Source organism: Argopecten irradians, chromosome 6 (genome assembly GCF_041381155.1).
Source record: "Argopecten irradians isolate NY chromosome 6, Ai_NY, whole genome shotgun sequence".
NCBI lineage: Eukaryota > Metazoa > Mollusca > Bivalvia > Pectinida > Pectinidae > Argopecten > Argopecten irradians.
In genome coordinates, this window is record NC_091139.1 from 29,269,110 (window position 1) to 29,294,292 (window position 25,183).

The 25,183-nt window shown below is 33.6% G+C and overlaps 1 protein-coding gene across 1 annotated transcript in view; it reads left to right on the plus strand.

Moving 5' to 3' along the window:
* Positions 1–3,294: 3,294 nt before the first annotated feature.
* LOC138325568 (jouberin-like) overlaps positions 3,295–25,183 on the plus strand; it is a 72,922-nt gene continuing 51,033 nt past the window's right edge. Inside the window, exons 1-26 of the mRNA XM_069271325.1 lie at positions 3,295–3,342; positions 3,875–3,964; positions 4,720–4,783; positions 4,922–4,973; positions 5,419–5,551; positions 6,648–6,714; positions 6,924–7,494; positions 7,910–7,985; positions 8,400–8,583; positions 8,836–8,931; positions 9,445–9,538; positions 10,015–10,110; positions 10,419–10,517; positions 11,024–11,149; positions 11,511–11,569; positions 14,633–14,767; positions 15,043–15,097; positions 15,570–15,685; positions 16,214–16,379; positions 16,692–16,833; positions 20,295–20,347; positions 20,508–20,602; positions 21,881–22,014; positions 22,761–22,901; positions 24,421–24,508; positions 24,874–24,988. Of these exons, the coding sequence (XP_069127426.1) occupies positions 3,330–3,342; positions 3,875–3,964; positions 4,720–4,783; positions 4,922–4,973; positions 5,419–5,551; positions 6,648–6,714; positions 6,924–7,494; positions 7,910–7,985; positions 8,400–8,583; positions 8,836–8,931; positions 9,445–9,538; positions 10,015–10,110; positions 10,419–10,517; positions 11,024–11,149; positions 11,511–11,569; positions 14,633–14,767; positions 15,043–15,097; positions 15,570–15,685; positions 16,214–16,379; positions 16,692–16,833; positions 20,295–20,347; positions 20,508–20,602; positions 21,881–22,014; positions 22,761–22,901; positions 24,421–24,508; positions 24,874–24,988 (3,060 nt within the window). The 5' untranslated portion in view covers positions 3,295–3,329. The remainder of the gene's footprint in view (positions 3,343–3,874; positions 3,965–4,719; positions 4,784–4,921; positions 4,974–5,418; positions 5,552–6,647; positions 6,715–6,923; positions 7,495–7,909; positions 7,986–8,399; positions 8,584–8,835; positions 8,932–9,444; positions 9,539–10,014; positions 10,111–10,418; positions 10,518–11,023; positions 11,150–11,510; positions 11,570–14,632; positions 14,768–15,042; positions 15,098–15,569; positions 15,686–16,213; positions 16,380–16,691; positions 16,834–20,294; positions 20,348–20,507; positions 20,603–21,880; positions 22,015–22,760; positions 22,902–24,420; positions 24,509–24,873; positions 24,989–25,183) is intronic.

Below are 25,183 nucleotides of genomic sequence, written 5' to 3' on the forward strand. Positions count from 1 at the left end.
ACAAAATGTAGGTACATAAATTTAAAGTACTAATTTGCCATTCCAGAAATAATATATACAACGACAACGGGACCAAATAAAATATAATTAAAACATGAATTTTAATTAGTATAATCAGTGACGTATTTATATAGAGAAATGTCTGTATATATTGTCACTTACCGCCATCGCACACAGCTCTTGTCCGAGCTAATTTTAACGTCAAAGAGTTTATTATACTACCCGACGTTTACAATTAATGAATAAAAAAAATACATACAGCTGGTAGTAGACTAAAGGTTACACATTGTGCACACGGTGTGAACTACGAATGGACACGGAGTGCACGAGGTTTAAACATGTGGGCATTCTTTTCAATTTTTTTATTAATTTACGTGTAATATCACATCAATTGACGTACAATTAAAAATTTTAAAATCTCTTTTAAAATACAAAACAAAAGATTGTCAAAATAATAATAAGAATGAGGCAAGGTGATAAATTTTCGATTACTGTGTGGCGATTGAACTATGCAGAACTGATGCTGAAATTTGTTTTTGTTTCAATTAATAATTAGTTGATATCAAGTTAATATGTTATCATAAACCTTTTACTTAATTTTCGATACAGAGCGCAACTGAGGACCACTTTTTATGTGAAAAAACAAGGGAGCCTTATTTACACGTCAACCAAATTATTATTTTCTCGGTACATTTAAAAAAAAAACTAGGCTGGGTCTTATTTAAACGACTCAAACAAACGTTGAAAATATCACGCAATTTTCATGTATTGAGATTTGACTTGCAGTCGTGTTTTTTTTTCTAATTATATTAAAATGGTGGAAAATCGTAGTAGTAAAATTGCAATTAAACGTCGAGGTATGAGAGAAAAACACTTTTGAACACTCATGAATATCCCTATCCTTCATAACCACACATGAAAGAGTTGTTGAACCGGATTATTCGGATGAGCAGGAGGTTCCCAGGGATCTATTCTTTATCCTCTTTTATTTTTTGACTTATATATCAATGATATTGCAGATACTCTCGAATAGGTGCTCGTCTTTTTACAAATACATAATCACTTAGAATTGAATATTTTCGTATTTTAAAATTGAAACAGTTGAATAAAGGTCATCACATCATTTAAACTTGTAGATATAGTGTTTAACCTGGTAATATAATCCCGAATATCACTGATTTATTTCGAACTTATTTAGACTTTTAAGTAGGAATTGTTTTGTAAAAATGTATAAATCAATTATTTTGCCAGTTTAAGAATATGGTTGTGAATTAAGTATGGGATGGCTGTATCCTTATAATGACTATTCAAAGTTAGTTGTTTTATCACCATCTGTGTCGTTGTTTATTTCCTATAGAAAATTAATTTCATTATTCCTTTCAATGTGACCAATTCAATGACCACCGTGTCATACTCATGAGAAAATTGTCTTTGTATAATACCAATATTAATTTAAAGTTGATACTTAATAGTTCTAATGCACTTTGTCCGAATGATAATGAAAGCATACGCCTGACAGTCCAAGAATATATAAGAAATACTAATCGTTTTGTTTGATGATAATTGCTGGCATTTCATTGTCAAAACTTGTTTTGTGATCTTTTTATAAAGAACAATAATGCCAAAACGTATTTGTAAGATATGTATTTTAAAATCATTATTATTATTATATATTATTTTATATTGTTTATAAAATTAATGTTCAAATGCACGGAATTAGTCACGTCATGAATGTCAAATGTTTAAACAATTATACGTGTAGTTATAAAACGTGGGTGCCTGTATGGATAAACAAATCAAATGTGACTACCAATAATTGCTGATGTTTTATCTATTTCTTGTTTTTCTTTCTTTTACATATAATTTGATATGCAATCATTAATGCTGCTATTGTATATTTGATTATGTAACATCATATACATTTGTATGGGAGAGGGCAATCCAAAGTTGTATAACTTGTGACTAATTCCTGCTAACTTTGTTCAAATAAGATATGTTTAAACTAAACCGAAAGAGTTCGTGAAAGCTCAACCAGAAGCGGGGCGGTGTTTGTATCACCATATAAGGAAATCATTGGACGAGTATCCAATCCTTTTGTTATTGGTTCGATACTCTCTCTGCACACGCATGTTATGTAGGAGTTGCTATAAAACATGCAAAAATAATTAATTGCAAAACTTTGTTTTATAGCAATGCTACAATAATTAGCTTTTTAATTTAATACACTTTATTTATCAGAACTACCGGTACCTCTTAATTTTTAATAAAAATAAAATGCGTATTTTTTACCGTTTTTGCCTATTTTGATGCTTCATATTAACAATTCTGCATGAAATAAAAAAACCTGTTTCAATATTTTGCATATTGGAAGAACAAAAGTTGGCTCTTACAAAAACATATTACATAATCTACAAAATAACTTGCAAAAAAATACACTTTAACGTAAAAATAAATTGCCTAAATATACCCTATTGTCCCCTTCAATTGCACAAAACTATAAAAAAAATGCAGCAATTAACAAGATGTGTTGAAATTGCCATGGCATTGATGATTTATCTTAAAGTGAAATTTGATGAAAGATCACGTTTAGAACGTATGTCAAATGATACAGATTTTATTAGATTAAAATGTATTCACCCTAAAAATAGGTTGCACTTTCTTTGGGAACTCGCTGTAAAGTTCCCACAGTATAATAAGCATGTGCATTGTATTTTGAATGTTTGTGTAAAATCACGAATATCAAATTGTATAGAATTATGTCAATATTGTGGAATGCTTTTTAATGATCATGTTACCCATATTATTTTGCATTGTGATAAAAAAAACCAATTTTGGATTAGAATTCATGTCATCGCTTCACAATTTAACAGATTTTGATTTATGTAACACCTTGTTGGGTAAAGAATTTGCCTATGATTTCTCAAACAGTGCTTTAGGGGAGTTTAGATTAGGAAATGTATTTTTTGTATAGACTGCTGAAACCATGTGATCTTTATATATATTGACATGATTAAATCTCAACTACTATATATTACTAATTACTAGACTTATCTATTTACTTTTTTTTATTGTTTTGTTTATTGTTTTCATGTAAATTGTCATTATTTATGTATTCTTCAATTTTGGAGAAAATAGATATAATAATAAGTCTGATTTTATGACACATATGACAACTTGCTACAAATGTAATTGTCAATATTCTTATTTGAAAACCCCTAGCATGTTCAGTCTTATAAGAGTTACCTCCCGTCTCCCGCTTAACAAATTGCAATTTCATTGACCAATCAGGAATCCGTTTACTTAGGCAGTGTTGCTAGATATAAACAAAAATGGCGGATACAGGTGTGTACTTTAAATTTTTTAGCACATTTTCACAAATTTCGATGCGTTTTGCGACACTTGTGTAATTTTATTTACAATCTTCTGTTGCTTTTGATTATTAAGAAATATGCTTCAATTAGTTTATGCTTGTGCGAGGCGCAGATATGTCGAAATAATTGCTGAAAAATTTTGTCGACAAGAATAGACCTGACATTCCAAAAAGTACAGTAGCTGCTAAATGAAAATTAAACTACTACCATGTCTTCAAAATGAGCATTAAACGAATGTCAATAGTTTTACCCGTATATATTGATATATTCCCCCGATTGAGTATGATAAGCAAGATATATGTACTGTATATATTTAAAATAAAAAGGAACAGAAATGGACTAAGATTATTTTTAAATGTGCATGTTTTCATCAGATTTCTTCGTTTTATGTTTACTGTACAGTATTTGTATCCGTCATCATTACAATAATATTGATGGTCATTTCTCATTTCAACATATTTAAAGGCGTCAAGGGAAGTTATTTTGGAGTATTATATTTACAGATGTAGCAACGCCAACAAAGGCTAAGAAAACGAAAAAAGCCAGACCAAAATCATCAAAACCTGCCAGAGATGAGGAAGAAATTCCTCTTGGTAAGATAACAAGTAATGTGTAATTCTTATTTGAACATATGCAAAAGGTAAAAAACTGTGCTTTGTTTCATGTATTCATGTAGGTTGTTGATATATATATATTGTTTATCTCATCTGGATAACTTTCTTACATTAAAAAAAAACACATATTTTTTGCAGTCAGGATGTACATTAGGGTTTCATAATATCATAATGTAACAAAAAGTGTGGTCAGCACAGTTTACAATATACATGTATTATAGTGCTAGCCAAGGATCAAGGTCTTGCTGATTAACAAATATATGTACATACATTTGTGTAAGGGAAAATGCATGATAAACAGTGACAATTTTAGAGGTAATTGTAATGTATATTTTAGATCCTTAGATAACACACAGTAATAAGTTTCTTAACTTAATGTTGTCAACAGATTCAGTAGGTCAATTTTGTGGTAGAATCAAAATTGTGTATATAAATAACATCTTTGGGAAAATGATGCAGTACAGTTGGGAAAAATCATCATTGCTTAATAATTATTTCTACTGTAGCGGGATTGGACTGGGTTGATCAATGGTGACCATGTAGCTCAGTCGGTAGAGTACTGGGCTAGTCATCGGAGGGTTCCGGGTTTGAATCCCTGTCTGGCCGCTACATTGATAAAATACAATTAAATGCCTATGATGGATACATTTAGGCCAAGCTTTTAAAGAATAATTACATGTTCAACTTATACACTAAGATTGGTAACCAATTATTTATGATTGTTTGTTTTTCAGCTGACATGGACACAAAATCCAAGTTTGACCAGCTCTTGCAACAGGCTGTTGGCCAAGCAACAGAGTAGGTATAAATACAAATAACAGTTACCATTCTATACACATATTTGCATATTCTATCTATTAAAAACCTCAATGATTGCAAGATATGAAATGTACCAAGATGAAGCATATTATTATTATTTTTTTTTTTTTTTTTCAGAGGAGCAAAAACAAAAAAGAAAAAGAAAGCAAAGCAAACAGATGAATCAGTGGTATGTATTATGATGTCTATATATCAACCTTTTGCTTTATAAAGTTACTGAACATCATTTTTTTCTGAAACTGAAAGTTCTATGATTATATGACTAAGTAAATGCAAATCTTGGGAATGTGGTCTTATTTCTGTTATATTGATAGCTGTATAGATATAAAATGTCAGTAGGAATGAGGTCATATTTTTGTTTCAATATTGTGACTTCAATGACTTTAAATAATGTATATAGGAAAATAAAAGACCAGTTTTACATAATGTGGATAAATGCCAAACTTTGAGATGCCATTGCGCTAACAACTGATCAGATCTGAAATAAGCTTATAGCCTTACTCCAAAATAAACTTCTCATTGCTATTCATGAGAGTATGAAAGTGTTAGAAACATTTACTGCTGATATTAGCTTACATATATGTAAGTAAATAAATAACTTGGTTTTCATTTAGCTTGAATCTCTAAGAAAGGGCGAGGGTCTACAGAAAGATGAGGATGCTGCAATCAAAGCCAACACGTACGATCCTGGAAATAGTCCAAAGAATGAGAAAAGTAACAAACAGAAACAGAAACTGAAGGATATGGGTAGGTAGATCTGCTGGAATGAGTTAATTATTGCTGAAGCCTTTAATATTTGATTAATTATATTACATTTTTTAGAATGATGAACCTATTCATATCTGTTTACTGAAAGTTAACAAGATTTTTTAATTTTTCAAATAAATCAATCAAACCTGCATGGCTAAATGCATGATTGTAGCATAATATTGAGCTTTCTATAGCTTTTATCTAAAACTTAGAAAAATACTTTCATTTTAACTTAGAAAAATACTTTTATTTAATGTGATCATTTGACCTTATCACAGACCTTTATGGAATTACTGAAAAGTGGTCTATGCTGTGTAGATTGACAGATATACAACACTACGAGAAAGTTGTACACAGGTGGTGAAGAAATACGTACCACTCCTGTGTACACTTTAAGATAGATTAATAAATTTGATGAATAAAATTAATAAATAGGTGGTTAAGGTATACAAGTTTGAGTTAACATGGTTTAAAGGGAAAATTCACTCAGGCTAATTCTTTTACATAACCAGGAAGCAAAATATGGCATATATGTATTGTTCTACATTTCTTATGAAACATATAATATAAAATATTGACAAATTCCACGTTATTGTTTAATATTTTAATTATTTTCGTTGAAATATCAAATCGTTGATCAATAGGATTAAGCAGGTACAATATGGACGCTGTACCCATACCCGAGCCAAAGTCAGGCACGTTAAACAAATAAACTACATAACACTGAGAAGGTGATAAAATGATTTTTAGGCAAGACAATTCACTTGGTAAGGTAAACACACTGCTGTCAGAGCGATTTGAGCAGTTCTAGACAAAAGTTACATTACTCTACGAGCAAGGGACAGGGTTCGGCATACAAGAAGTTCGACCACAATGTGTAATGGCGGACAGCGAGCGAGTTTGAACATCTACACACATGTCACAACCATAGGCTTTTCAGGCATATCACAGTAAAACCGACTGATCTAATTTCCTTTAGAACTGGTTTTTTCCGATATATGTACACATTTTTATGTTCTCTTAGACTGAATTGTCACTTTAACTGTACCTGAAATGTGATTTTAATTCAAAAATGCTTTTTCTTTGTTTTCAGAAGGGAAAGACAATGAAGGTTTTGAAATTCTTGACGAGACAAAGAAAACTAAGAAGAAGAAAAAGAAGTATGGAATATGTTTCATACTCGATCTCTATGTGATAGATTTTGATACCAGGGTTATGTCTGAGAGATTTTTTTAAAGAAAAAAAAGTATCATCACACACTTATAAGGAACAGGATAGATATCGTAATTGTTACCAAAATTAATTATATGTAGTATTTTATTTAACCATAATGTAGACTATTTATGTTCATTTTTTGTTGTTCCTGTAGGGATGACTCAAGTTTAGCCTCACCTAAAGAAAAGTCAGTGACAATCCTAGAATTAGATCCCTCGGCGCCTGTAGAGAAAAAGAAGAAAAAGAAAAAGCCTCCTGATACAGAGGAGGAGGCTGCAGCAACTGAAGAGGAACCTCCTACTCCAACCAAGACAAAGAAAAAGAAGAAAAAAGCAACAGACGAGGAACGTCCAATGTCACCGGAGTCTGAACCGGCCTCACCGAAGCCTGCTAAACGGAAGAAGAAAAAGAAGACAGATGGTGAACAGGAAGAAGAAGAACAGCCATTATCTCCACTAGAATCAGAACCTACCTCACCGAAAGCTGGAAAGAAAAAGAAGAAGAAGAAAGGAGAACAGGAAACGGAGGAAGAAGGAGCCATGTCTCCAGCTGAGACGGGATCACCAAAGCCAGAAAAGAAAAAGAAGAAAAAAGCAAAGAAGGGGACAGAGGAGGAAGAAGCGATGCTTTCAGCTCCTATGAGTGATGAGGAACCGGCTTCACCCGGTAAAGGCAAAAAGAAAAAGAAGAAGACAGAGGAAGGAGAGGAGGGGGAAGAAACTAAGGTATATATGATTAAAACATTGACTATGCAGTGACTTTTTTGGGGTATATATTTGGGAATAAATAAAGATCCCTTTTATAGAAATTATATTGTGTTGTCCAATTTAATGTTACTAATGTTAATAGTTTCCTAAGTAAAGAAAAACATCTACTCATGAATCGAAAATGTAGCATTTTCCCTAATTAAAAAGGCACAGGCCCTCGATATTATCAAGTATGAAAATCACAATACTATGGTTTATGTATACTAAATGTTTAACAGATCTATTTCAATAGGTGAAGACTGTATAAGCATACATATGATATACTATTGGATACACCAATGGTGTCTTTTGTGATGTTGTTTTTGAAATATAAGAACTTCAACATTGCCAGATAATATCTGATGTAGAATGAACTAAGTGTTATATGTTATAGGATGCTGAAGGAGAGGATGCTGATGATGAGGAGACAGAGGTGAAGCAAGTGAAGAGAACAAAGAAGAAAGCACCTGGTAAGTTCTAAGTACATAGTGATGCAAATTCATTTTGAAAATAACACACAATTTCATCTAAAAAACAGAAGTTAGAGATTGATAAAGTATTTATCATGTAAAGTAAACATATGTTACATTTTAAATTCCTTTTATATTTTTTTGTGGCTAAAGACTTTCTCAATTTTACACTAAAAAAAAAAAAATTAAACAAATACAAATTTTGATATTTTGAAACAAGAATATAATTATATATATCTTACTCATCTTTTTCTTGGATCAAAATTTTGCAACAATTTCCATATCCAACAAATCACAAAAATATTATCCCTAAAAAAATACCACAATACAATTGAGCTGTTCCAGTTGTGATTGGAAGGTTCCTTCTCTCTCGTTTAATACTGTCTATTTACCTGACCGTTGTTATTTCTCCAGTTGTATTAGAGGAGACGGAGGAGCAGCGTAAGGAGAGAGAGGCAATAGAAGATGACGGGCAGATACTGGCTGTCACAGTTCATCGCACAGACAAACTTAAAAATGACTTCCACATCTTACATCCGATGGTGCGTGTCCACATTGTTAATGAGGAGACAGGACAGAACCTTGCAAAACAGAAGAAGTAAGTCCCTTTTGTTCTGATAAACATTTGAATAATTTTCAGATCTTCATCTTAGGATTTTTTTATCGGTACATGTGGAAGGTTTATCAGATTATTATTTCACGATTTTATTTCTCCTTAAATGATGAAGGTTTCCCTATGAATCTCCTTATTTGAAATAGGATGGATTTCTACATTGTACTGACATTTCCAGAGTATGTATTGTAAGGACTAGATTTTGTATTAATGTTATGTTCTGTTTGTATTTTACAGGGACAGAGCTGTGTCTGCTTATTTTGAAACACAGAACGACAACATCACACAAATCATGCCCATAATGACGCAGCCATTTGACTTCAAACAACAGAAGTAAGATGATCGATTTCTATTGGACAGGTTTATCTAAATTTATATCACCTGAAAACTTATGTACCCGGGTAATTGAATATTCATGTGATGTCTGTTGAAGACTTTTAGCATAAATTCTTTAATATCAGTTGAACAACGCTATTGTAAATCTTCTGAAAAAATATATGATAAGTTTTTTTATTAAACACTACTCTATCTATGTTATAGGTTAACAGGACAAGGCGGTTTTCATTCAAAACATGTTTGCCGAGATTGACATTTAAAAATTTGATGGAATTTTCTATCAATATATAAAGGATGTAGATGTTAAGTTGCAGAGATAAATGTTAGCGAATTTACTTAGATCACTAAATTTGCAGAATTAATTTAATTGCCTAGAAGATAAAGTTGGTTTTCAAACACTTTCATGCTGAATTCTATAACAGTAGAAGGTAATTAACTATGATGTAAATCTATTTTAATCAAACCATATGTTGAACATTTGCATAAAACATTTTATTGATATTTTTACAGATCTGTGCTCCCAGTGTGGGAGGAATTGTTGGTCTTCAATGAGAACTTCAATTACTTTGTCCAGGAATACCCAAAAGTCATTGTATTTTTTGAGGTACATATAAATGAAAACTTTTTGAAAAAATACAATACATATTTTTCAAAGAGTAAGATACTTTAATGCTACAAGATTTCAATGAATGAATGACATAACATTTTATAGAAAATGTCTCCGCTATAAAATGGAATGGCATCTAGGTTATCCATGCCTGTCCTATCTTGTCTAGTTAGGTCAGGCTTGGATAGATGTCTTATTATATTTATGTCTTGCATTCATTTCTAGTTTCTTGTAAATATCACACTGTGGAGTTCATATTTTTTAATTCAAAATCATTAAGCCCTAAACATTTAATACTGATTAAGTACCTCTTTTTCTTGTAGCACCTCAGATAGTTATTGAGTGATGGATTATTAAAAGTAATTGCTAGATATGGAGTAATCTAAGACAGATATATATGAAATGTGACATATTGTTTCCAAGTATTATAATAGTACAACTATGATGCCAACCTTATTAACATGTTTTTGCAGCTGTTGGACTTTGTAAGTATGAGCACGGCAAGTCGACAGTACGAACAGACTAAGAGTGAGGGAGGCTGGCACAGAATCGCCTGGGCTTTTCTTAAGGTATACAAATTTTATACATCTCCAATCAGTTTGATATAATCTATATAATAGCACATATTTTCATGAGCAGACTAGAAAATTCACAATTTGTAAAGTTTGGGCTGAAGACACCAGTATACAGATATGTGTCAATTTTGAGTGATGAAGCTTATTAAATTGAAGAGCTGATTTATTTCTCCAAACCAAACTCTATTACTTTGATATATTCACATAGATTGAAAGCCCTCTGACTTCAATAAGCTGTAGCATAATTTTTATCAGTTTATATAAAATGGTACATTTTTTTACCTAATCTTACTCCTCTGTAGATAAAAGGTATCAACAATAAGCTGAATGCGGGCTCCAAGGTTCGTCTCCAGCTATTTGAACCAGTCTACAGATTCCGACCAAAGCCTGGCCAAGTGGAGGTAAGTTGGTACTTTTGATATGCTGATAATTTGGAAATTCAAATTTTTTATATCCCCAGCAAAAAAGTTAAGGGAAGGTTATAATGAAATTGGTTTGTCTGTCTGCTATTAATGGAGTTATTACTAACTTTGTGCAACGAGGAGTATTGGTTGTCGACTCCGGCAAAAGTTCTAGTTTATACAGGAAAGCATTAAAGATCTACATTAACCTAGAATATAGATGGAAAAAAGTCTCAAGATTAATTCTCTATTGACAATGTTTTATTCATGATAAGAAATATTGATGAAATTGGGTACAGGTAATATTTCTGTAATTCTGAATTTCATTTTTAAAATGAACTCAGTCTTACCAAAGTTTATTAATTCTTTTCTATAGGTGTATGTAAACAAGTAGAATGAATACCCTGTACATCTCAACAGATAATGTTCCTTGTGATTCAATATGCTGATGAATTTGTCTGTACTTTTGCTGTTGTGTATTTTCAAATCAATTTGTTTCCTATTAGCTGTGGCAGTGGTGGAATACACAGGGCAGACGTCCCTATCCCTCTACCCTGTATGTTACACTAAAGGGCATCACACCACCTGATGTCGTGGAGCCGGCCATGAGATCCATGTTTGCTACACAAAAGGTATGGCTCACTTATCAATGAAATGCTTTGGTCATCAAGACTTGGAACCAAAATGCATCAAGATACCATAATGATTTCCATGGCAAAATTGAAATATGTACCGTAATATTTTGGATGAAATTGGTATCATTTGTTTATACTGTACTTGTATGACAAATCACAGCTCATTGAATATAGAATAATTACAGTGATTTTAAATCTTGATGTGGAATTTAATATTGTATTTGCCAGTTTAAAGGTTTACTTTCAGTTATAATCTAGAAAAAAGAATCTTTAGATACAGATGCAAATTAAAAAAATCTGAAGAGACATAGTAATGAGTTTATGTTAAATCAAATTTTACTTTCACTATGTATTCCAGGAGGTCGGAAGTAGGACATATGCCGATCTGAAGAAGAGTTCTAATTGGTCAGATGCCAGGTAAAGTTTGTTTTATTGTGAGGGATCTTCTTAGTGTATACATATACATCTATAGAGACCTATCTAACATACAAAACTACATTAAAGGAACTCATTTGTTCAGCTTCACATTCTCATAAATTAAAATACATGTAATACCATAGAAAATTAAAAAAAAAATATAGATATAAATAAGGTGAATATAGGGCAAAGAAGTAATAGTTACAGTGTGGACAAAATATTGTCAAATTTTGGAGGTGATTTGCCCCTTTGTCAAGACACAAAAAACAACAAACAAAATTACTTATTGAGGACCGTCACAGACGTTCACAAAAATATATGTAATTTTACTTGTTCTATTTGTGTCTTGACAAAGGGACAGATCACCTCGAAAATTTGACAATATTTTGTACACACTGTTACAATTACTTCTTTGCCCTATATTTACTTTAAGTTATTCGTATCCCACAGACATATGTGTATAATTATCCAGTGTTATATGGAAAACAATCATTGCTATTTCTTCCTTGACCCATATGAATAATGTGATATATACCAGCTTATGAGGTCTTCAGGAATAACTTTGGGGTGTAAATGTGTTCAGTATTTGTGGTAGCCCTGTGACCATCATATTGAGCATACAGCTATGTCCAATATTTAGTGTCTTTTACATTTTAAAACGAAAAAACTTCTTCAAATTGTTCAAGGAAATACTTACACTTGTTCAGACTGTTCTAGGAAATAACTTATTTTAAAATTGTTCAAGGAAATACTTACACTTGTTCAGACTGTTCTAGGAAATACTTTTATTTGTTCAGTTCATTCTAAGAAATATTTAAACTTATTCAGTCTGTTCTGGGATTAGGCAATACTTATTCAGGCTGTTCTAGGAAATACTTTTACTTGTTCAGGCTATTCTTTTATTATCTTATATTATTTGTGTTTCTGATCTTAGACACTGTTTTTGATCTTTCTTACACTATATTTTTGTATGTGAAATAAGATATCTCAGTTTGAGTTACACACTCTTTATTACATTTCTTCACTACTTTTCACTGGTGACAGTACTTGTATGTATTTTGAATATTCTGTGTTTTCTATTTCCTCAGGAAAAAGAGGTAGGTCTATGTGCCAATATGACATATTCTTTTCCCTTGTGTGTATAATCATCTCCCGCTATTGTAGCAGAATGTCGCTAGTTATAGTCAATTCTCAGTGATTCATGATTGTTTACTTTACTACAGTATAACAGTGAAAGAGATTATGATTATACTGATGGACACCTCAGATTTGAATTCCTTCTTGTTCCTCACAAATAATGTGAAAATCTCTACATTGTTAACCTTGTGAAATTGTTTTGTCACTAGCCAAGATTTGAAATGAGCACAATCCTGAATGCAGCCTCTAAAAATTATTGTTTGTATCCAGTGTGTACTTAAAATGTCTAAAGTATTGTACTTTAATCTAGTTTTTCATGACAACATGAAAATACAAAAAAAAAAAAAAAGAAGAAAAAAATATTGCTATATAGCACTGTAATAAAGCTTTTGATAGTGACGCTTTTCTTGCTGAAATAAGATGGTGCAAAATAAATCCATTGCAATGAAAATGAGCAAATTATGGTCAGGAGTTATATTCAGCATTATAGAATTGGCTTATCAGCTATGCTTGAAAAAAAAATCATTACTTAAAGAAAAAAATGATTAAAAAATATATATAAATAAGATTTAAAAAAAGAACTCTATCAAGTCAAATCTTCTTCTGATTTCTTTTCTTTCACATGTCTGTTCTTAAACAGGATAATTACATTGATATTAAGCGCCTTTCTTATCTCTTTAAAAAACAAAGAAATATGTTTCTTCTCACTGATTTATAGTATGTAGTGATTAAGAATTAGTTTTCTATTGGTGGACTAGGTTTTACTATGTTACCACAGTCACACTTTTGTAATGTAAACTTTCATAAATGATACCGTCTGAGGTAGTCGAAAATTGACACTTTTTCTGAAAACACTTTTTATATAAAAATGCTTAACTTTAAAAAATCCTTTTCTTTATTGTGAGTAGTTTTGTTTTCTTGAAGTGAAACTTAGTATCTTGCATTTACATGTTCCGAGACATGTGTCAAAAGAAAAAAATGTATGTAATAGATATCTAAAATTTACAAATAAAGACAGACTTCAGAGTTTAAATTGATTTGTTTTTTAACAGTTCAGAAAAGAACATTCATTATTTCTGTCTTTCATTGTCAACAATATTGTTCAAAACATTCAAATGAAATAGCACCAACTTTTAAAGTGAATTTTATGACTGTGTAAAAAGAATTTAGAGAAACTTTTGGAAATCTGAATGGTATGTCAGTGAAGTGCCCTTGCTTGTACAGAAAATTAATAAAATTGTAGAGCTAGATAGAGACAATATTTGTAGCAGTTTAATTTTTATAGACTTGCATGATTCAAATTATCATTTACATGCTTGTTAAAGGCATGAGGTAGCTTTCTGATTAAATCAGAAATATGATATAGATCTAAGATATAATAGAACATTTATTGAATGTAGTTTTGTTTGCATCATAAGGTGTATGTATCATGCATTTTAACCTTAAAAGTCATACATGATAACTGTACAGCTGTATATCTGAATGCATATAGCATGGCGGGATAAGGTCAGAATACAAATAAATTTTGTAGTCATGGGTAAGAATTGTTTCCTATTCAGCTTTAAAACATGAATTATTCAATCATCAAATTTTAGTATATGGGCAGACCCTGCCTCTGGAAAATTTTTGAATATCCTTTTGATTTATTTATTTCCTTAAAACATTATACTAAAAGTTGTAGTAACCATAAACTTTGTACATTGCAGAATATATGGTTGTTTTCAGAGAAGAAGTGATGAATAAAAAATACTGAACATAATCATTTTTTTGTTTGTTAAATATCCATTGGATATTAACGATAAACCTTACTGAATGCACAGACTGTAACAATTATTTTATTGATTATAAACATTGAGTTATTTCAAATAATAACTTATTTGGATAAAAGAATAAGAGTTTCATGACAATGTGTTTATTTACTAACAGAGAGATGGAAAAGAGGACACTATCTTCTTGGACGAGGTTGGTCGGCCAGATGTGTCGGATACCAAACAGGATGAAACTGACACTACCAGCAGGCAGGAAGGGCTGTTATGTAGTGAAATTCTCACACGACGGAAGGTTTGTATGGAATGGAATTCGACAGATTTTGTTTCGACTTGATGCAGAAGCTTGCAAAGGAGGCACACAAGGACTGCATTGCCCATAGTTTAACATAAAAACTTGGAATTTAGCTATTTTCTGATAAAGCAGATCAACAAAATATGGTATATAAATGTATTAAGAGTATGAGATTCATTACACTAAACATGATTTAAGTATTTTGTTACCCAATCTTTGTTTAATATTGACTTCTTCACCGTTTGACTTACCTTATATACATTTATGTATTACAGAAATTTAGCATGTGCTTGCCATGACAGGGAGAACTATCCAATTCTAGTCTATGAGGTATGTATGATCCTTGAATTAAGTGTGAAACATTAAAGCATCCACAACTGACAAAACTATAAAAATATAGTTGTGAAATAAGAAAAAAAATGGATCACTATCACTAAAAAAATCTAATAATTAAACAAGCATGCTATTACACTGTATTTGCATAATACAGAGTGATCTTCCCTTTTGGGTAGGTATTGTTGCTTCATGTTTTTGTAAGCATAGCATCATATTTTTCAGCAAAAACGATGTAGACCTTATTTTTATGATGTTACAGTCAATACCCACCTGCAAGGGCAGATAACTCGGTAATTTGCAGGTGGAATAAAAATCCAACCTTATTCACTGGCATCTATTTATTTTGGTGGCCCTGTTTATATTGAACTATGTTGTTGGAGTATTCAAACTCACATTTGGGCAACTGAAAGCATTAACACATACCTTGTATCCAGTGATGTTATATTTAACACCAAATTAATTTCAGATCCCATCTGGTCAGCTGCTCGGCAAGTTCAGAGGTCATTTTGGCATTGTATACGACTTGTCTTGGTCTAAGAAAGATGACTACCTTTGTTCAGCATCATCAGATGGTACTGTCAGGTGAGTGATGTACCCATTGTTTTCCCCAAACAATTGAATGTTTCAGGAGTCATATATATATATTACTAATACTAAGCTCTCTAATACATTTAGATCTTTTCATCTTTACAGTAAATCACAACATGTAACCACCACACTGAAAGTTTCTGATTTTCTTAAAAAGGTGATATGAGCTCTAGGTTGGGAAGTAGAGGGGAGAGAGAAATCTTCTAACTATTTGAGTACCAGTAATGCTTATAATACAAGTTATCTTTCTTTATGTAGAATGTTTTATTGTCGTAAATTTAAGGTATAATATTTAAGCTAGAAATCAATTGTTGTACCACCGTATTTGTGTACTCAGGGTTTCTTCCACCTCCTAAATTTGTCATATCCAGAATTTACCTTGAACAAATAGGTATCAAAACAAAAAAACAAAACAAAAACACTAAGTAAATATACTTGTTACATATTAGTATATAATTATAGACAGTGTTTGTTAAGGCTAAAGGAGACTTTCCTATAACATCAATTATCTTTGTGATTCAGAGTTTGGAACCTGGAAAACTTTGATACGTCAGAAAAGTTACTACCTCATCCCGGCTTTGTGTACACGGCACAGTTCCACCCTCGCGTGGATAACATCATCACAACAGGTGGATACGACCAGGTGGTGAGGATCTGGGACGTGGATGTCGACAGTGTCCATGGACAGGTACGTCATATCTAAATGGATCAATAGTGATCACAGACAGGTTTCTTTTAGTGGGCCATCTGTATTCACAGGCAGCTTGATCTCATTTTAATGGGTCAATAGGGTTACAGAAAGGTTGGTCTTATTTGAATCAAGTTGTCTGTTATTTCCCTTGAAATTTCATCTGTCTTATTAATTACTGTCAAATGAATAAAACCTAATGATATTGTCAATGTTTAATGTATAATGTATAATGCAGAAAAAGAGAAACATTTTACTGTCTCAATATTTGGAAAATTTATTATATAATGCATGTTGGAATTGATTTTGCAGTTAAAACAGGAAATAGAGAACCACCGCGGCCACGTTAACTCTCTGTGTTTTGATGATGATGGACAGAAACTTTACACAGCCGACAGTGTGGGGGATATCAAGGTCTGGAATGTGTATGTAACGGAGAAGGTCAGCCAGAAAGGTTAGTACTTATTGATTTAAAATTGAAAAGATTAATTTAAAATTGAAAAGATTATCAATTAGTTAAATATATAGGATTATCAGGTAGTCAGAAGAGTCTTTCTCCAAAACAGCTGAGGTTTGATTCCCTGATCAGCCATTTGTGGTCATTTATATACCTGACCAAGTCAGTTTTCTTTAGGTTAGAGATTTTTTAGGGTTTCTGATCAACAAGAACAGAACTTGTATAAATTTTGACTCTGGTCCCCTGGGGGCAGGAGGGGCGGGGCCCAATAGGGGAAATAGAGGTAAATCCTTTAAATCGCTACTAGTCATAGAGTTCTGAATGGAATGTAACCAAATTTGGCCACAAACATCCTTGGGGTAAGGGGAACAGAACTTGTATAAATTTTGGCTCTGGTCCCCCGGGGCAGGAGGGGCGGGGCCCAATAGGGGAAATAGAGGTAAATCCTTTAAATCGCTACTAGTCATAGAGTTCTGAATGGAATGTAACTAAATTTGGCCACAAACATCCTTGGGGGAAGGGGAACAGAACTTGTATAAATTTTGGCTCTGACCCCCCGGGGGCAGGAGGGGCGGGGCCCAATAGGGGTAATAAAGGTAAATCCTTTAAATCGCTTCTTGTCATAGAGCTCTGAATGGAATGTTACTAAATTTGGCCACAAACATCCTTTGGGGAAGGGGAACAGAACTTGTTTAAATTTTGGCTCTGGTCCCCCGGGGGCAGGAGGGGCGGGGCCCAATAGGGGAAATAGAGGTAAATCCTTTATAACGCTACTTGTAATAGAGTTCTACATGAATGTAACCAAATTCGGCCACAAACATCCTTGGGGGAAGGGGAACAGAACTTGTGTAAATTTTGACTCTGGTCCCCCGGGGGCAGGAGGGGCGGGGCCCAATAGGGGAAATAGAGGTAAATCCTTTAAATCGCTACTAGTCATAGAGTTCTGAATGGAATGTAACCAAATTTGGCCACAAGCATCCTTTGGGGAAGGGGAACAGAATATGTATAAATTTTGGCTCTGGTCCCCCGGGGGCAGGAGGGGCGGGGCCCAATAGGGGAAATAGAGGTAAATCCTTTAAATCGCTACTAGTCATAGACTTCTGAATGGAATGTAACCAAATTTGGCCACAAACATCCTTGGGGGAAGGGGAACAGAACTTGTATAAATTTTGGCTCTGACCCCCCGGGGGCAGGAGGGGCGGGGCCCAATAGGGGAAATAGAGGTAAATCCTTTAAATCTCTACTTGTCCTAGAGCTCTACATGAATTGTAACCAAATTTGGCCACAAACATCCTTGGGGGAAGGGGAACAGAACTTGTATAAATTTTGGCTCTGACCCCCCAGGGGCAGGAGGGGCGGGGCCCAATAGGGGAAATAGAGGTAAATCCTTTAAATCGCTACTAGTCATAGAGTTCTGAATGGAATGTAACCAAATTTGGCCACAAACATCCTTTGGGGAAGGGGAACAGAACTTGTATAAATTTTGGCTCTGACCCCCCGGGGGCAGGAGGGGCGGGGCCCAATAGGGGAAATAGAGGTAAATCCTTTAAATCGCTACTAGTCATAGAGTTCTGCATGGATTGTAACCAAATTTGGCCACAAACATCCTTGGGGGAAGAAGAACAGAACTTGTATAAATTTTGACTCTGGCCCCCCAAGGGCAGGAGGGGTGGGGCCCAATAGGGGAAATAGAGGTAAATCCTTTAAATCGCTACCAGTCATAGAGTTCTGCATGGATTGTAACCAAATTTGGCCACAAACATCCTTGGGGGAAGGGGAACAGAACTTGTATAAATTTTGACTCTGGCCCCCCAAGGGCAGGACGGGTGGGGCCCAATAGGGGAAATAGAGGTAAATCCTATAAATCACTTCTTGTCCTAGAGTTTTGCTTGGATTGTGACCAAATTTGGCCATAAACATCCTTGGGGGAAGGAGAACAGAACTTGTATAAATTTTGGCTCTGACCCCCTGGGGGCGGGAGGGGTGGGGCCCAATAGGGGATTTAGAGGTTAATATTAAAATTCCTTCAGAAAAGAAACAATGAACCTGTATTCAGAATATTACTTGGCATTACAAACCAGGTGAGCGATACAGGCCCTCTGGGCCTCTTGTTAAGGGTTTCTGATCAACAGGAGGAATTATAATGTTCAGTTGTTATAAATTTCAGTCTTGCAATTGTGTGAGGCAAATAAAGTTAATATAAAGAAATACTACATTGTGTTAAAAAAGGCCTTTTGACAGCCATCAGAAATAAGCTCTCGGAAAAGAAAATTCTCAGAGACATTTGTATGGGAAGATTCTGTCGATTTATTTTGGTTTGAGAAATAACATTATGCAATTTCCCCTCATTGATCATATAATTATTCTTATTAATAATTACTCTTTCAACAGGACATTCTGGTAAGCCTTGTTAAGACATCGACTTGTGATCTGTACTCAATAATTATCTCTAGATTAGGAGATTAATGGAATGCTATAGACCATCACCATATATGTTTTTTGAAATATATTCTCACTGCTAACATCATACAAACAGCTACCAGGCTATACACTAAATAACTTATGAGCTTCCTTAAATATTTCCTAGGTGAAAGTCTGTACTTTGATGATTAAGTCTCTATAAAAACAACCTTTATCGTTTACTAATATATAAATTGCTTCTCTGGTATGGATGGCATCTTTGAAATATAGAGTTGTCTGCTCTTAGACAGGTACTAATTATCCATGTAAAGGGAGTAATATAATACAGCATACTTTTCTCATGCTATCTAACAACAATATGAAAACTCTACGTAATTAAAATATAAAATACTACAGTTAATATAATGCAATGGGATATTGTGAATGTTTATTCCTTGATGAAGCCAGCTCACTGTAATCAAATTCATTTTAAGACTAGTGCATGTATTTACTGAAAAGGAAATTAAAACATTAATAAAGTACTGTTTGTGAAATATTTTGGGGAAAAAAACATACTTGCAAACAGAGAGTGTCAATGTTAATGCTAAATTGTAGACGCATATTATTTTTTAAATTTATATAAATACAAAGTACATACCTGGTAAATTTCTTTACTAACACCAATCTAGATCAGATTTATGCCTGTTAATATTAGGATATAAGGGTAAATTAAATCGTTAGATTTTACATATTGAGTGAATCCAAAATTAATATATATTAGTGGTATATTAAATCCTATTCTTAAATTCAACATACAAAACAGTACTATATTCAACCCTTTGGTATCTCCTTGGATTAGAGATAAGGTTTTTACATTTATTGAAACACATTTAATTTAACATTTCCTACATATAACTCTTCAAGAAGCAAAGAATTGTTTCATGACATCATGAAGAATCATTGAAGAAGTAATCACTGTGTGATTGTTTTGATTGGTGTCTGAATAATAACATTACAATATTGAGGTATAAAACAGTGTTATATTGCTTCTCCTTCAGGATTCCTTCGAGACTGGACACATTTTCAAGACTTGTCTGATCCTGAAATAAAGGTAAACATATCTATTATCATACTATCACTTTGCTAGTAGCTCACTTGAAAATTTAGACAGGAGGAAAACAATCTAGTTTAGGTTATTAGTTTATCCATGAAGTGTATAGCTGTAGATAACATATACAAAACATAAAAGAAGACTTTGTGTTGTATTACAGGACGTACCCATCAACTTTATCAAACTTCACCATAGTGGGCGTCGCCTCCTGGTTCATTGTCGTGACAACATCATCAGAATGATGGACCTTCGCATGTATGTATCATCTCAGTCATTATCTGTTATGTATAAATAATCTGATGATGAATCCGTAAACTCTTTGTCAGATAGTGTCATTGATTATTACTATGTTGAGAAATGTAGCTATTCTAAAATTTGTGTATTTACTTAGGCCAAACAAAATTAATTAGTTGGTTCTCACGCCACTTTTTCTGAAAATAGATAAGGGAGGGAGGTTTTTTTTTTTTCTTTTTTATTGTAGAAAAAAGAAACGAGGGATTTTTTTTTTTTTTTTTTTTTTTTTAATTTCCCAACACAATAGGAGGTAAAATTCACCAAAGTTTCAATTCAAAAGGATTTTGTAACAGCAAATTATCAACACCTTGTTAAATACAACACGTTTGTTGTTGACAACGGTGGTATCCTCGAGGTAGGGCTCCGGTAATGACAGTTTCCGAGCAGCCGTGAAAAGCACATCAAAAGTATGCTCCATCAATAATGTCATATCGGGTGTAACGGCGGAATGCTGTGACAGTCTCCCCAACCTTCATGTTCATCATTACTTGATCGAATCCAGACACTTTGCTCTGACCGATTGACGCCGTCATTTTGTTCAGCATCAGTTTCTTGGGAAAAGTCCAATCTTGGGGTCCTTATGTGCTCTCCTTCAATGATTGGAACAGTTTGGTCAAAGTACAAGTATCTGAGAATCCACCGATAATGTTCCATGGCAGTACGACCGTGGAACCATGCCAAATGTGGACAGATACCAGCGACATTACCACACGACCGTATCACAATGTCGTGTTTTGCATATCACTTTGGCGCTTGGAACATTCATTCACTAGTATTGCAGACACGTTTAAAAGATATGCCGTCTAAAACTGGTTAAAAAGCCGGAGACAGACACTTTTTTACAAGAGCAACTTCGTGCGTTTGCCAATCAAGATCATGTTGGCGCTTGGACGGACATTTTTTCCGGAATTTTGGTCCACGCATACATTTTTTTTTTACTTTTACAATAAAATCGGCAATGCGGGGCTTAAAAATGATATGCGCGCGGGCCTGAGAACCAACTTATTAATTTTTTGTGGCCTTATATACCACTGGGCCCGACAACATAACACTTTCAAGGACAGATTTCTTTACTCAAGTCTATATAAAATCATATACTTGAATGAAAAATCTGTCTTAGAATAGTTTTATGGTAGCCGAAAATCGATAGATTCACAGCTCCAACCAAAGATGTTGTGTCACAGACATTATCATTATTACTTGTGATCATGGTTTTGATTATACCTCTTTCCTTCATAGACAACGAATGATGCAGAAGTACATCGGTGCCTTGAACTTTCGGGAACAGATCCGAAGTACAATTACGCCGTGTGGATCCTTTGTGTTCTCAGGAAGTGAAGACAACTACGCATATGCTTGGAACACGGACACTGGTTTGTATCCATCAGAATTATAAATATAGTGACTAGACAGGGGTTGAACCCAGGATCTCTGAACATGAACAAGATGCTCTACCATTGACCTGGTCACAGATGATCAACCCGATCCGGTCCCACTACACTTTATCATTTAAAATAATATTACAGAGGTGTTTTTTTATAATTTATTTTTATTTCATTTTCATGTGCAATATACCACATAATAACTGCTAATAAATACTTGCATTCTTATTCACATTCAATATCACTATCAGGCTCATTCTCAAACATCTTACTCATGTCATCATCATCATCATCATCACATCATCAATCGTTACCATCATCACATTCAACATCGTTCCATGATTTTCATTATCATCATCATCATCATCATCATCATCATCATCATCATCATCATCATCATCATCATCATCATCATCACAATCATCATCATCATCACAATCATAATCTATCTCATCATCATCACAACATCATCTTCATCATCTTCATCATCAATATCATCATCAAGATAATTATTATCATTATCATCTTAATCTTCATCATCAACATTCATCATCACATCATCTTTATTATCTCATCATACTGTCATTTAATACAGAGTTTTTCATTATGTAACAATTCACTGTTAGGTAAAAATTGATGTAAAATTAAGAAAAAGCATGAGTAAGTGAATGTGATTTGTGAATAGGAATTTCTCACATCACACAGTCCTCAGTCTTATTTGATAACTTGTGTTACAGGGGACCAGGTGGCTATGTACTCGGAGCTGAACTACCGTCACCCCGTAACAGACATCGACTACCACCCTCGGGACCACATGTTTGTTACGTGTTCTCTTGGTGACAACCAGGCTATTGTTGTCTACGACTATGATCCACAGAGTAAGTCGCCATTAATGTGTCAAGAATTATTGAAGTGCTTTACATACTCAAGCATTTCATCAGTCTGTTTCTGTATTCAGTTTCAATTTAAACAAAATTTTGTTTCAATTAAATTGCATAGGTTGAATTAGAAACGTAGACTATTAGCAAGGTGCTGGCCATAGGTTGGTGGATTCTGGCCCACTTTCATCTGATGAGAAGCTATTCAAATCACGTTTCGTCCGCGATCTGTCATCCACCCGTCCTTTCGTCCATCTGTTAACAATTCTTGTTACTGCTATTTCTCAGAAAATACTTAAGAAATCTTATTAAAATTTTATGTGTAGGTTCCCGTAAGGTCCTACTTGTATATACATTTTGGGACCGATCGGTCAACATGATGACTGCCATGAAGCCATCATGAATTTTGATAGTTGACTGTTTGATAAACAAGATGGCCGACTGGCCGCCATCTTGAATTTTGGTAGTTAAAGTTTGTGACTGCTATTTCTCAGAAAGTACTGATAGGATCTGTCTCAAATTTAATATGTAGATTTCCCTAGGGACCTAGTTGTTCATAAGACATTTTTGGACCGATTGGTAAACAAGATGGCCGACAGTATGCCATCACGGATTCAGGTAGTTTAAGTTTGTTACAGCTATTTCTCAGAAGAAACTGAAGGTATCTGTCTCAAATTTAATATGTAGGTTCTTCTAGGTCCCTAGCTGTGCATGTTGCATTTTGGGACTGACCAGCTGCCACCTTGGATTTTGATAGTTGAAGGTTGTTACTGCTATTTCTGAAAAGAACTGAAGGACTCATTCTCAAATTTCATATGTATAGACTCCACATAGGCCCTAAATTTGCCAAATGCATTTTTTGACTGATCAGTCAACAGGATGGCCCGCAGGCCACCATCTTGGATTTTGTAAGTCAAAAGTTGAAAAGCAGAGAAATGATCCCTCTTTCAGTTGTCAGACATAGATCTCCAAGATCCCTCTGGGATCTCATGTTCTGTGGTTGCTCAAACTTTCCTTAACCATATTGAGTTTTATGATCATAATAGTTTCATGTTTATTTTGAGAAAGTCATTTGACATTAATTGCACATGCATTAGCGGTGCTATGTGCATATACATTATAATCTATTTTCTACAATCATAGAAGGACAACATTTCTTAAATGTTGATTTTTCAATTCCTTCAATATCTTTGTCACTTTTAACATTTGAAGTAAAGAGGAATTTTGTTAAGAGAAATTTGATTTTTTGAAGTGTTCTAGTATCACTCTTTCCATTTTTTATGGCAAAACCAGAAAACAATGTGTATACATGCATAGCAGAAATGGTTTGATTCAAGACATCCACAAACATTTGGGTATCGATTGTTGACAAAATTTAACTTTTTTAGCAAAATAATTTGTTTACAATTACAGCAGTTTCAACACCAGTCTCCTTTTGTTAGTCTTGTAAAAATAGTGACCAAAATCGTACTATCAGTCAGAGATGTTTTGCTGAAATGTTGTGTTGTTTCTAATTTAGTTGCCCAGATGGACGCGGGGTTGACCCCGAGACAGATTGTACCAGATCCAAAAGAGGAGTTAGACACTATGCCAGTCTCCACTATGGCGTAAGTAAAAGGGGTTAATATTAGTATCACGTTTTCATTTCTAAGTTCAACATTTAATTTCGTAACATCCACAGAATCAGATTTTGGAATTAGCTAAAATTTTATTTTGTTTGAAGCCTATTTGAATTAGAATAACTAAATTAACATTACAATAAAAACAACTGTCTGAGTGACTACCTCTGTATACCACCTTAAATGCTTATAAATGCCATTTTTCTAGGGTTCCAAATGACCCAATTTCAGCATAATCCACCTGTGTATCGGGTATATCCTGTGTGTCACCAGGCCATTTTGCCTCTGTCCCATGGGTGGTCATGATAACTGGTTTGACTGTCTATACTGATATACATTTGTTATGTTGACAGCACCACTAAGCCAGAAGAAACACTCATGTCTTCCAACGTCCTCAACAAAGAACAGTTTGAGGCTCACAGTACAGCGAGACTACAGAAAGTGATGAAGAAATTAAATGCAGCAACGGTAATAATTTACTCACTCATCCCAACTACATCACAATTACAATTTACAATGTGAAACAATCCTTCATTAGATCTACACCCCGTGAATCTGGAATGAAATATATTTCTCAAAATTGTTCTGTCGTATCAGTCTATTTATAACCAGTCAAAATATACTCTGCCGTGATCGATGTCAATATTTTTCTGTTCATAGTGA